Source organism: Nicotiana sylvestris, chromosome 2 (assembly GCF_000393655.2).
Source record: "Nicotiana sylvestris chromosome 2, ASM39365v2, whole genome shotgun sequence".
Lineage (NCBI taxonomy): Eukaryota > Viridiplantae > Streptophyta > Magnoliopsida > Solanales > Solanaceae > Nicotiana > Nicotiana sylvestris.
In genome coordinates, this window is record NC_091058.1 from 181868466 (window position 1) to 181883281 (window position 14816).

General features: G+C 43.6%; 1 protein-coding gene across 1 annotated transcript; it reads left to right on the forward strand.

The window, feature by feature from the left end:
- Positions 1–8292: 8292 nt before the first annotated feature.
- On the forward strand, positions 8293–10820 carry LOC138886031 (uncharacterized). Its single transcript, XM_070167054.1, has 2 exons — positions 8293–9349; positions 9934–10820. The coding sequence occupies exons 1-2, from the start codon at positions 8293–8295 to the stop codon at positions 10818–10820; spliced, it is 1944 nt and encodes a 647-aa protein (XP_070023155.1).
- The last annotated feature ends 3996 nt before the right edge of the window (positions 10821–14816 follow it).

Sequence of the window (14816 nt, forward strand, 5' to 3'; positions counted from 1 at the left end):
TCGCCTCTCCAGCCATGCTCAGTCCTCACTTCTCTCAACCACCAGTCGCCATGGAGCTGTGTCTCGCTGATCTTCTCTAAGTTTTGAGGCTCTTGAGACTTCCACCATGCAAGATGGTCACTGGAAGCCTTGCTTGGCTTATCTACGGCCTTTTCTCCGATGGTTTTCAGTCCGATGGCACTATGAACGCCATTATTAACGAGTTTCACAGCCAGGTTCCTTACCTTGCCTATTTATTGCAAAAACCCTAATTTCCGCCTAAGTCTCTCGATCTCTATCTTTTTAAAGCACTTTTAACTTATCCTTTTGTGTTTTACATTACCTTCTGCCTGATTCTCAAATTTTAAACGTCTTGTTCTTTTCTCAAAAGCTAGGGTTTCCGAACCCCTTTAAAAAATCACTATATCTTCTGCTTCTTTTTGAGTATTATGTGCTTATGCCTGTATTATTTGTTCATGTTTGTGTTATGAGTTTGTTTGTGTGGTTTTCTGGTTAATCCGAGTTCCATGCTTTAAGTTTCTATTAGGGCTCCTGTCTTGTGTTGAAACTGTGATCTTCTCGCTTAGTGTTCTCTGATTTTCACACCTATTGTGTTTATAGGACTAATTGTTATTCTAAATAATTCTGTGCATCTCTTTGAATCCCTGATTATCCGTATATGATTTCCTTGGAGATGCTCCACTGATTTGAATTGTTTCCTTGATTGTGAGATGTTTTCCTTACTTCAGGATGATTCCCTGTGATTTTCCATCTCACCCGTGATTTTCCTTAACTAATTGCTTTCAAAATCAGTCTGTTTATATGCACACTATATGCTTATTTACTTTCCTTACTTGTAATTATGTTGTACCTTCCTTATTTGATGCATTTTTCTTTACCGTTTGAGCTGTGACTCCCTAATTGAAGGCAATTTGAGTTTTAATTGATTCTAATAGGTTTTCTTTCTATAATTATAATCAGTCTATATGTGTTACCTTATTTTTCACTTATTTGAAGACTATATATACTCTACCCTCTCTTTAGCATAGGAGGACAGAATCATTTTCTGAACTCTCTCTTACACAAAAGAAGTAATTCAGTACTCTCTCTTTGTTTCACACAATCTCTCTCCCCTTGTGACTACTGGCTGCTCAACTAGCTTGAAACTCAGGCTGAGTTTCAGGCTGCTTCATTGTTCCATTGCTCTCTATATTGCTGCTCACTTCACTACTATCGCTACACACTCTCTATATTGCTGCTCACTTCACCACTTTGCATATTATAACTCACTACTGTCCTGCATTACTTTGCCTTCAACTGGTATGTCTCCTATTTGATTTATAGCTTCAAAGCAATATGTTTTCTATGGGTATTGCACTTCCTTTTGTTTCTCGTATGTTTCTACTTATGCTTTTGTTGTTCTTGCTTCAATTAGTATGCTTCTATGTTGATTAACATGACTATCTTAATCTGGCATGCCCATTACTCCCCTTATATGTCTCATGCATGTCTTTCCTTATCCCCTAACCCCAGTGTAGTTATCAGCATGAAGTTCTGACCTCTTTGGTTGAAACCTGCCTGATTGTTTAAGTGCTGAAGTGCTTCTCTTTGATGTTTGTGTAACTGTGTTCTCACTCGTGAATTACTTGTCCCCTTCTCCTCTGCCCCTGCTTGTGCTTACCTGACATTGTATCTTCTGTTTCAAACTGCTTTTCAAGTCAATCTTGTGAAACTCCATCACTATCTCACTACTCTTAGAAGTTTAGGGTCAGCCACCTTAGTGTAAGCATTGCTTTGGGTACCTTGAGTACCCACTGAACTTTTGATGCACAAGGCTGGTAATTCCACACTTGCACTTGTCTTGTTAATTTGTTTTGGGTGCCTGGTATTGGCCAAAGGTCCCAATGGGCCTTTAGGGAGCTTTGCCGCACCCAGACCTTGGTAAAGGTTGTGAACTCGAAAGAAGTGAGGATTGGAGACTTGGGCCTGGTTGAAGGCTCCCTATAGAATAATTTTTCTACTCTTCGCTACTGTAATATGATTACTTCGTCTGTAATAACTTGTAATGAATAATTGGGGCTATAGTGAAATTGGGTGGGATTATGCATGCTTGGTTAATGGGTAGAGAACATGTCTATAGGGTTCTACTTACTTATTTGTGCAATAGATATCCTGCATAGGACATGCATCTCACACGATTAGAAATCCTGTTTTAGGCTCTTTTACTTTCAGCTCGTTATTATACTCACTTTGTAATCATGATTAATTAACAACCTGTTATACAAATTGCTACTGCATTTAGGGACCATGTTTTAGGAGCTTTATGTGCATTAGACATCATGTTACTTAGGATCTTCGTTTGAGTTGCAATTGCTGAACGCCTCACTAATTTGTCTAATTTAACAACATAAGTCTGATGAACTATGCCTCCTCTCCTTAAAACTGGATTAATATGCATGCTCACCTTTCAAGTAGGCAATACATACGACGCCTAGGCAAGCTTTAGGCCTAATAAAATTGATTGATTTTGTTTTGCCAGTTTTCAGACTACTCCGTCTCTTTCTTAAACTACTGAACTCCATTCCTTGTTTGCCTCGCTGAGGATTACTCTGATTTCTGTTAAAACTCCAGTCCCATTTTGACATACTCTCGGAATCAGGCATATGTTTTATCATGTCTTCTACTGGGTTGTTTGCTTGTCCAGAATCGTGCTATTTTACTACATCATTACTATATTTTGAAAGTGTTTCAATATGTCTTTTACTAATTCCTAAACTATTATATACCTACTGCCATTTTTTAGTTATACTTCTGAAAATTTCGATCAAACTTTTTGATTTCTGCCAAAACCTATCTTTAATATTCCTGCTTATAACTCTCATTTCTTTAGACCTTAAATGTGATTGAGACGTGCTAATTATATGTCTATCCGTGGAGGGACATTTGAGCCTCTTACATGCCTTTATGTGATCCCTTACATGAAGTCTTATTTGTTTTGTATGTCGCCTAGTATTTTGACCTTTAAACCTAAAGGTTCAACCTAGTCCTTACCTTATAGGAATAATGGTCCTAAATACCCTCTAGGACTTATAGGACGGGACGGGTAATAGCACGCAATAAGCACTCGCGACCAATCCACGCGTTTAATTAACCTTTACGGGACAGGAAGGGTAGAATATGGAGATGATGATGGTGCGCTAATATCTCGTGCGAGAATGATTGCTGGACATTGCACCAAACTGATTCATATTATATTTAAACCTAGGACCCCTTTTCTCCTTCTTTAGTTATCAATGTTTTCTTAAATTAGTGTTTTCTTCAACTAAGCTTTCTCCTTTTAAAACCACTTGTGTCTTTCTTCTTTCAAAATTTTTCAACTTGTTATGTGCAAACTTTGCTTGTTTATTCCTACTCTTCTTAAAGTCATAATTAAGCACGTTCGGGAACCACACTAGTGGATCTTGAGGGGTGCCTAACACCTTCCCCTCGAGATAATCTCAAGCCCTTACCTGAACTCTGGTTTATCTTTCAAAAAATCTTATCTTCTTTAAAAGTGTCCTAATGCACTATAATCATTAGGTGGCGACTCTTCAAATTCCATAACCCGATTCCTCGAAAAGGAATAAGAGTTGTTTTGTCCATAATGTCGTAAACCCGATTTCGCCTTCTTTTAGGAGGGAAAAAGGGGGGCGTCGATAGCATGGCGACTTTGCTGGGGATTTCTTTAAGGCTTTTACCATTACATGCTTTTATGATTTTATTGCTTCCTTTATTACATTTATTTCCAGCTTTTAATCATTTCTCCATGAATACTAACTTGACTCTTCGTGTTTTCTTTTCCTTTAATTGCTTTCCCTTTTACTGCTTTACCGTTATCTAAATTCAGTTTTCATTTCCGAGCATTTATTGTAATCTTTACTTTATGAACGTGAAAATACATGTAATTTGTTTCATTGTTATAACTGCATTCCTCAACATCATATTCCACTCGTGCCAAAACAAATCCTATAGCAACGCTTATAATGAGTGGTTGCGCCCTTCCGATATCATAACCCCTAAATGTGGCAAAGGCATATTTGCGGTAAAACCAGTCGATCAACGGTGTAGTCGACGGTTCCGCGCCTTTCCCTCTTGAGTTGTCCGCTCAAGGGTACCTTGTCTAGCACTTCAAAGTAGAAACCTTACTCTATTAAACTGTTCATGCATCATGGTCAAACTTAGCCAAGTCAGTCATGTTATCCGCATAATGACTCATTAAGATAGCCTAAACCAAAGTCCATCGGGTTTCCTCGAAACCCAAACGGACACCTCCACGTTATGTGCATTTATTTGGAGAACTAAATGCCCTTTTGCTAATTATTGATTTAAATAGTCGAGTCCGGTGGGGGTTAAGGGCCTAACATTTTGTTTTGCAGAAAATGAGGCACGAGGTCCCCAGATTCGGTATGGTATCCAACATCCACCCAAGGTTGCTAAGCTGGTGGGAAGATCTTCATGGTAGTGATCAAACCCTCGTCCGCAAGTACTTAGGGAATTTACCCTCACTTCTGGAAATCCAACCCAATAACAAGATCATCGAGGCTGCCACTTTGTTTTGGGATGGTGATCGATCAGTCTTCCATTTCGGGGACTTGGAAATGACCCCTCTGCTAGAAGAAATAGGGGGTCTAGCTGGAATACCTTGGGAGACTCCAGGCCTACTTATGCCAGAAAATCGCAAAGGAAGGGGTTTCCTTAAAATGATGGGACTTAAGAAGAATCCCGATTTGACTTGTCTGAAGGACTCCTACATACCATTCGACTTCTTATACGAGAGATATGGCCACAACAAGTCCTATCGCACCTACATGGACGAATTCGCCCTCACCTCTTTGGGACACATACATAGAAGGGTGTTTGTGTTCATATTTTGCTTCTTGGGCATGATAATTTTCCCTATGAAGAAGGCTAGGATCCACACCAGACTAGCCATGGTGACCAAGACTTTAATGGAAGGAATCGACGGGCAGTCTTTCAGCATAGTACCTATGATCATCGCTGAAATCTATCGAGCCTTGGGAAAGTGTCAGCAAGGGGCTCGACATTTCGAGGGTTGTAATCTGCTACTTCAATTATGGCTCATAGAACACCTTCAGAAAGGCGACTACAGACAGGAAATCATACGCAGGGATTGGTATGACCATATCACTTTTCATCACCCAAAGCGAATGAACTTCATGCCCAACATGTTCGCTCAGCCAGAGGGCACCAGTGGATGGGTAGAGTTGTTTGAGAATCTAAAAGAAGAGCAAATTCAGTGGATGTTCGAGTGGTTCCCAACAGGGGAGTTCATTATCCGTTCTCGAGACGCACCATTCCTCATACTCATTGGCCTGAGGGGAACTCATCCTTACGTCCCCCTCGAGTCATGAGGCAAGCCGGAAGGAAACAAATCATACCCAGGATAGAGAAAATGAGTCACTTCAGAGCCGACTTTCAGGATGATGATAGCCCACACAGGTGCCACGCTCAACATATGTGGCACTGTAAGCTCGTTTTAGGGAAGGAGTCTATTGAATCAGATAGGTATCATGTCGGGTGTGTGCCGCACTACACAGGTTGGTTGGAGGATGATCACATTGGTTTGGGTCACCCAGGGTTTGTCCATGGTCATAGGCTTATTGATGAAAAGACTGCAGCAAAGGTTAAATACAATCAACTGCGCAAAAGGATGCGAGAATGCGAGAACGAGCACCGGGAAATATAGGAAGCCCACGAGAGGCTGATCAACGAGTGGAAGGATATGGTTGTCAATGCCAACAACCGGCTGGGGTATCTGGAACGAGGCTTAGTGGAATTGGAAGGTGAATTTCTGAAGAGGATCGACGATTGTCAGAATGCCAAGGGTAATGAAGATGGGCACCTGGCCCGAGCTTACTTGCTGCTGGGACTGCGCGAGCTGGTGCAGCTGTACGAGGGAGGCAAGAGTACCGAATATGGGGAAGGTCCTTCTGGGACCAAGTAGTAGGACTCTTATTTTTTGCTTTCATAATGTAATAAGGCAGTTGGCCATTAGTGACATCTTTTATCATTCAGTTGTTTTAAGACTCGTCTTGTTTTTATCAATAAAATGAGGCATTTAGCATTATAAATTCTCCAAATTTAATTTGTCGCTAGGCTTATCTCGGGCACAACGAGGCACCCAAATTAGGAAGCGATTTATATTCCAGCACAATGTGTTTAAATATTGCAATATTATTTATCAGAATCCGCACTAACTTGTTACCTTTTTTTTTGTTTTTCTTTATTTTATTCCCCTCCCCAAAGGTTAGTTTGTGCATTCTGGCACCATCAGCGTACTCAACAAGATCCAAGGGTCCTCCACCTCCTCCTCCTCCAAGTCCTACCAGAAATAGGAACAAAGGCAAAATGGGAGATACAAGTGCTAGAAAGGAAATCGAGGAAACCTCTCAGAATGCTTCAATCACTAAGGAAACTGTTGCTCATCTTGAGCAAACTTTGCTGAGATTTCGAGAAGAATTGGAACAAGTTCGAAACCTGGCAAGTCTTTCAATCACTCTTGCCGCTGCTGATGCCAACAACCAGAACCATACTACACCACCAGCACAACCCGCTCATGCCCAAGCCTGCAACACCTGCAACAACACTCCACTGCACGTTCCTGAAACACAAAATACCACAAAAGACCATAACACTCCAATCTTTGTGGATACCATGCCACATTACAGTCAGCCAATCGCCAGTGCAATCGAGACAGATGACAAGAGCTCCCTCATTCAGAATTTGGCTGCTGAGATCAAGAAGTTGACTAGCCGGGTCCAAGATTTCGAAGGTAACAAAAGTGTTGAAGGGTTAAATTACAAAGATCTCTGTGTTCAGCCAGATGTTGAGCTCCCGGAAGGGTACAAACCTCCCAAGTTCGAACTATTCGACTGTATAGGTGATCCCAGGGTCCACCTCAGAATGTATTGTGATTTGCTGGTAGGAGTCGGAAGGGACGAGAAGATTCGCATGAAGCTGTTCATGAGCAGTTTGAAGGGTGATGCTTTATCATGGTATATTAGCCTGGATGCAAAGAAATGGACTAGTTGGGTGAACATGGCATCTGACTTTATGGATTGGTTTAGGTTCAACACTGAGAATGCACCAGATGTGTTCTATATCCAGAATCTCAAGAAGAAGCCCACAGAGACCTTTCGCGAGTATGTTACTCGTTGGAGGTTAGAAGCTGCTAAGGTCAGACCGGCTTTGGAGGAAGAACAAATGAACAGGTTCTTCGTCCGTGCTCAGGATCCGCAATACTATGAGAGGCTGATGCTAATAGAGGGCCAAAAGTTCTCCGACATCATCAAGTTGGGAGAAAGAATCGAAGAAGGCATCAAAAAATGGTATGGTCACTAACCTCGAGGCATTGCAAGCTACCAACAAGGCTTTACAGTCTGGTGGCTCGTCAAAGAAAAAGGATGTGAATTCTGTGATGGCTGCGCAAATGGAACAACTCCCCTATGAAGTACCAACCTATCCCTCTGCTCCACTCACATATCAACCTACCCTAAATTACCAAGCACCATCACCCACCTATCAAATTCCATCACCTGCTCCACCACCTACGTATGAACCCACTTCATACAGATATTCCCAACCTGTACCTATATACCAAGCATATAACTCCCAACCTTCTCACTACCCATCACCTCCTACCCGTCAAAACTTCCCTCGACCTAGATCAAACTTCGACCGCAAACCTCCCAGACAATATACCACCATAGCCGAGCCAATTGACCAATTATATCAAAAACTCAAGGCAGCTGGTTACGTTACCCCTATCCCAGCCGTAACTCCCGAAAATCCTTCCCAGTGGATCAACCCAAACAAGACTTGCGCATACCATTCCGGGATGAAGGGCCATATCATCGACGAGTGTCGCTCGTTGAAAGACAAGATTCAGAACCTGATTGACAACAAAATCATTATAGCAAAGGAGCCCGCTCCTAATGTCCGCAACAACCCTCTTCCTGACCATGAGGGTAGAGGCATCCACATGATCGAGATCAAAGATGATTGGGACCTCAAGGGATCAATTGGGTTGATAGCTGAAGGAGACGAGCCTAAGAAGCCAATAGTTACTCTAAATCCCATTGTTGTCCAGATTCAGCCCCTGAGGGCGATGTGGTAAATGTGTCCGTACCACTCGAGTTTGAAGCACCACCTTCAAAGGCGCCAAAACCAATTGAGGTTGAGTTCGGAGTTCCAAGGGCGCCTACGCCGTTTGAAGTTACTGTGTTACCTCCTTAGGCACCAATTCCAGTCTCCATGACAGACGTAACCCCATTCAAGACAAATGCTATACCTTGGGATTACACCGCTGAGGCTAGAAGGAAGGGAAAGACATATACTGGGGAAGCAATTGCCGCACAGGGCATGACCAGGACATGCAGGGTATACACCCCGGAACACTTGGCTGAGTCCAGCAAGCAGGCCTCCGGGCGGGTTGTTGAAACTGGACCCGATGACCTTTGGAGGAAGGTACAGGCCAAAGAGTACTCGGTCGTCGAGCAACTGAACAAAACGCCAGCACATATTTCTATTCTGGGTCTTCTACAAAGCTCAGAGACACATAAAAATGCCTTAATAAAAGTACTGAGTGAAGCTTATGTTCCCAGCAACATAACAGGAGGCGAAATAGCAAACATGGTGGGGCAGGTACTGGAAAGCCATAAGATCACCTTCCATGAAGATGAATTACCGCCAGAAGGGCTTGGTCACAACAAAGCGTTGCACATCACTGCGCAATGCGAGGATCACTTTGTCACCAGGATTCTAGTCGACGGGGGATCCAGCCTAAACATTTGTCCGTTGGTAACTCTCAGGACATTGGGTACTGGATTGCACGAGATCAAAGATGGGGCTATCAGTGTCAAAGCTTTTGATGGATCTCAGAGAACCACCATTGGAGAAATTAGCTTATGCCTGCAGATGGGACCCACCTGGTTCGATGTCGAGTTCCAAGTCATTGACGTACCAACGCCCTACAATTTGTTGCTAGGACGACCCTCGATCCACGCCGCTGGGGCTGTGGCGTCAACTTTGCATCAGGCTGTAAAATTTGAATGGAATCATCAGGAAGTAATCATTCATGGTGACGGTAGCAACCCTATATATAGTCGCCAGGCCATCCCGATGATCGGAGGTAGAAGGAAAATCGGTGGAGAAACATACCGTCACATAGAGCGAGTCAACGCCATAGACAAAGACAAGTGGTGGGATAACAAAATTGAGAGCATCCTGAATTGGAGCGGGTATGAACCCAGAAAAGGACTTGGCAAGAACATGCAGGGTATCACCAAACCTATCAAGCTGAAGAAGCACGGTACCACTTTTGGCCTAGGGTATGAGTACACTTGGGAGGAGTTCAACCACTGGTCACCCCCATGGCGCGGACCATAACATCCGCTGGAGCACCCTGTACCTCAGTTGGAGCAGATTTTTTAGCCAGCCGACACTTTGTACGGATCAGAGGAAGACGAGGCACTAGCAGCAATAAAGAACCTATTTCTGGAAGATAATATGGATTGTTGTGTTATCTTCGAGGAGGAAGTGGAGGAAGGCCCTTCCATTCAAGCTATGAACCAAGGAGAGCACCTCGCCAATTGGTCAATCAGGACCACCAGTGCCCGGAGAGCCTCGGGGTAGCAAGGCTAAACGACGCATATGCATCACACTTTACTTTAGTTGATTTTACTTCTCCGCATTGTCTTTACTTTTGAAAAGAGCTCCGATGTTTTAAACGAATATGAAAAAGCATTTTCCAAGTTTATCTTTACATTTCGCTCTCATTTATTTTCTCTACCATTTACTTTATTTTACACAGCATTACTATTACATATCTTGATGATGAACCAACGACTGTGACTTGCAACGAGACAGTGTGACAAACGGATATAGACTCATAAGAGGATGAGATACCAGAAGAGGTTGTCAGGGAGGTCAAGAATTTCGAGAATAGGCCCAAGTCTAACTTAGACGAAACTGAGGTCATCAATTTGGGGAACGCAGAAAATGTCAAGGAAACACGTATCAGCGTACACTTGTCACCACCAGAAAAGGAAGAATACATAGAGTTTTTGAAAGAATATGAGGATATATTCGCTTGGTCGTATGATGATATGACCGGTCTCAGCACATCCATCGTGGCTCACAAGCTGCCGATAGATCCGGCATGCCCACCAGTCAAACAGAAACTCAGAAAGTTCAAGCCAGACATGAGTTTGAAAATCAAAGAAGAGGTCACCAAGCAAGTCAAAGCCAGGGTTATCAGAGTAGTGGAGTCTCCAACATGGTTAGCCAACGTTGTGCCGGTACCGAAGAAGGATGGGAAGGTTAGAGTCTGTATCGACTACCGGGATCTCAACCGGGCCAGTCCTAAGGACGATTTCCCTTTACCAAATATACACATACTGATTGATAACTGCGCCAAACATGAGCTCCAGTCATTCGTCGATTGTTTTGCTGGATACCACCAGATATGGATGGATGAAGAAGATGCAGAGAAAACGACATTCATCACGCCGTGGGGAATGTACTATTACAGAATGATGTCGTTCGGTTTAAAGAATGCTGGTGCTACCTACATGAGAGCCATGACCATAATTTTTCATGATATGATACATAAAGAGATCGAGGTGTATGTGGACGACGTCATCATTAAATTCAGGAAAGCTGCAGATCACATGGGAGATTTGAGAAAATTCTTCAACAGACTGAGGAGATACAACTTAAAACTGAATCCCGCCAAGTGTGCGTTCGGGGTCCTAGCCGGAAAGTATTGGGTTTCGTTGTGAGTCGTCGGGGAATAGAATTGGACCTGTCAAAGGTCAAAGTCATTCAAGAGTTGCCACCGCCAAAGAACAAGAAAGATGTAATGGGTTTTCTGGGAAGGCTCAACTATATCAGCCGATTCATAGCTCAGTACACTGTCATTTGTGAACCCATCTTCAAGATGCTAAAGAAGGATGCCGCCACTAATTGGACTGATGATTGTCAAAAGGCCTTCGACAGAATCAAGGAATACTTGTCGACACCGCCAGTCTTGGTTCCACCCGAGCCAGGGAGACCCCTATTGCTTTATCTTGCAGTATTGGATGGGGCATTTGGTTGTCTTTTGGGACAACATGACGAGACGGGAAGAAAGGAGCAAGCCATCTATTACCTCAGCAAGAAGTTTACCCCGTACGAGGCTCGGTATTCCTTATTAGAGCGCACTTGTTGCACCCTAACCTGGGTGGCTCAGAAATTGAGACACTATTTCTGTGCTTACACCACTTATCTCATATCCACGATGGATCCATTTAAGTATATCTTTCAGAAGCCCATGCCTACCGGTAAGCTCGCCAAGTGGCAGATACTGTTAAGTGAATTTGACATCGTTTATGTTACCCAGAAGGCAGTCAAAGGCCAAGCCTTGGCAGATCACCTCGCCGAGAATCCTGTAGGAGGAGAATACGAACCTTTAAAGACGTATTTTCCTGATGAGGAGATAGCCTTCATAGGAGAAGACAATGCAGAATCCTATGACGACTGGAGGATGTTTTTCGACGGAGCCACAAATTTCAAAGGAGTTGGCATAGGAGCAGTCCTGGTATCAGAAACCGGTCAGCATTACCCGGTATCCGCCAAGCTCAGGTTCCCGTGCACCAACAACATGGCAGAATATGAAGCCTGCATTCTAGGGATTAAACTGGCCATTGATATGAACGTTCAGGAGTTACTAGTAATCGGAGACTCGGACCTACTCATACGTCAGGTTCGAGAAAAATGGGCAACCAAGAATCCAGAGATACTCCCTTATCTACATCACATACAGGAAAGAGGTTCAGGAAGACGGAATTCCAGCATATTCCCAGGGTACAGAATGAGTTCGCCGATGCACTGGCCACTTTGTCATCTATGATTCAGCATCCAGATACAAACTTTATTGACCCTATCCAGGTCAAGATTCATGACCAACCAGTTTATTGTGCTCACGTCGAAGAAGAAGCCGACGAGAAACCTTGGTTCCACGATATTAGAAAATACCTGACAACAGGAGAATACCCAGAGCTTGCCAATGCTACTCAGAAATGGACACTTCGGAGATTATCCAACAACTTCTTTCACAGTGGGGGAATACTGTATAGGAGGACTCCCGATATGGGATTATTAAGATGTGTCGAGGCAAGAGAAGCAACCAAACTATTGGAGGAAGTGCACGCAGGGACCTGTGGACCGCATATGAATGGTTTCGTCTTGGCAAAGAAGATACTCCGAGAAGGATATTTTTGGATGACTATGGAAGCAGACTGCATCCAGTACGTCCGGAGATGCCACCATTGTCAAATACATACAGATATGATAAAGGTACCTCCAAACGAGCTTACTGCAACAAGCTCACCATGGCCGTTCGCCGCTTGGGGAATGGATGTCATTGGACCAATTGAACCAGCCGCGTCAAATGGGCACAGGTTCATCCTAGTGGCAATTGATTACTTTACTAAATGGGTTGAAGCAGCATCATACAAGGCAGTCACCAAGAAAGTAGTAGTAGATTTCGTCCGAGATCGTATGGTTTGTCGGTTCGGGGTTCCGGAATCAATCATCACTGACAACGGTTCTAATCTTAACAACGACCTGATGAAGGCAATGTGCGAAACATTCAAGATTAAACACAAGAACTCTACGGCTTACAGACCTCAAATGAATGGAGCTGTAGAAGCAGCCAATAAGAACATCAAGAAGATACTAAGGAAAATGATCGAAAAGCACAAACAGTGGCATGAGAAGTTGTCATTTGCCTTACTGGGTTATCGTACCACGGTCCGCACATCAACTGGGGCCACTCCCTACATGCTGGTTTATGGTACAGAGGCGGTCATCCCCACCGAGGTAGAAATTCCTTCCTTAAGGGTCATACAAGAAGCATAATTAGATGATGCAGAATGGGTCAAGAGTCGCTACGAGCAGTTAGCCCTCATAGACGGAAAAAGAATGAACGTTGTTTGTCACGGTCAATTATATCAGAACAGAATGTCCAGAGCCTTCAACAAGAGATTCAAGTCAAGGAAGTTTACACCAGGACAGCTGGTGTTGAAGAAGATATTTCCATATCAAGATGAAGCCAAAGGGAAATTCTCTCCTAATTGGAAGGGTCCGTATATGGTGCATCGGGTTCTAACCGGAGGAGCCCTTATTCTCGCGGAAATGGACGGAGATGTCTGGCCGAAGCCTATCAACGCAGACGCAGTGAAGCGATACTACATTTGATCATATGCTTTTCCTTCATGATGTATTTTGAACTATGTCTGACCTGACTCTCATTTAAGAGGGGATACGTAGGCAGCCCTATGGGTTCGGTCACATTTTAATAAAAATTCCATCTTTCCCCCCGCTATTGGAACTGGGGCAGAATTTTGAGGAGGACCCTCAAAATTCCGAAGTCAGTCATCAGTTTTCTCATCAGCACCAACCCAGTAAACTGGGGCAGAATTTTGAGGAGGGCCCTCAAAATTCTGGGATTGTTCCGCGTTTAGTCATCCAGCACAGCTGTCAGCAGCGCCAGCCCAGTAAACTGGGGCAGAATTTTGAGGAGGACACTCAAAATTCCGGAGCAAGCGAGGTTGCCGTGTCTTGAACCACGTTGCAGTTGTTGGTTTATTCCAAAATAATCAAGGAATTCTTTTTACCTATATATACATGCACTTGCCTTAAATTCACTAGGTCATGCTCGAATATCATTTGGATCGCATCGTTTAGCAACGCTACCCCAATGATATGCAACAGCAAGAGCCGGAGGATACGAACTAACCTCCCCCCTATAAAACTCACAATTTTTCTTTGGATGCAGGAATTCAGGCAACGAAAATCAAAGTATATTTGCTCTTCAGAATCAAAAACCCTCCAGAGGGTCACCATCCGCACTCGACACTCCCCAGTAGTCTTAATAGCGCAAACCGCCCACCAGAATTCAGGCCGCAAAAGCAAAACGCACCTACTCTTTAGAGTCGAAACTCTCAAAGCAATCACTCATTTCGCAAAAGTCTACTATCTACACCCAGCATTTCCCAGCAGTCATGATAGCGCAATCATCTATCAGCTAAGAGAACTTACTACTGTTCGTTTCTTTACATTTCTGCATTGCATAAGGTTACTTGCTGCCTTTCGAGACTAAGCTCTGTCTCCATTTGCATTTCTGCATAAGGCTACTCTCTGCCTTCCGAGGTTAAGCTCTACCTCCATATTGCATAAGGCTATCTATCTGCCTTCCGAGACTAAGCTCTGTCTCCATTTGCATTTCTGCATAAGGCTATTCTCTGCCTTTCGAGGTTAAGCTCCACCTCCATATTGCATAAGGCTATCTATCTGCCTTCCGAGACTAAGCTCTGTCTCCATTTGCATTTCTGCATAAGGCTACTCTCTGCCTTCCGAGGTTAAGCTCTACCTCCATATTGCATAAGGCTATCTATCTGCCTTCCGAGACTAAGCTCTGTCTCCATTTGCATTTCTGCATAAGGCTACTCTCTGCCTTCCGAGGTTAAGCTCTACCTCCATATTGCATAAGGCTATCTATCTGCCTTCCAAGACTAAGCTCTGTCTCCATCTGCATTTTGCATAAGGCTACTCTCTGCCTTTCGAGGTTAAGCTCTACCTCCATATTGCATAAGGCTAGCTATCTGCCTTCCAAGACTAAGCTCTGTCTCCATTTGCATTTCTGCATAAGGCTACTCTCTGCCTTTCGAGGTTAAGCTCTACCTCCATATTGCATAAGGCTAGCTATCTACCTTCCGAGACTAAGCTCTGTCTCC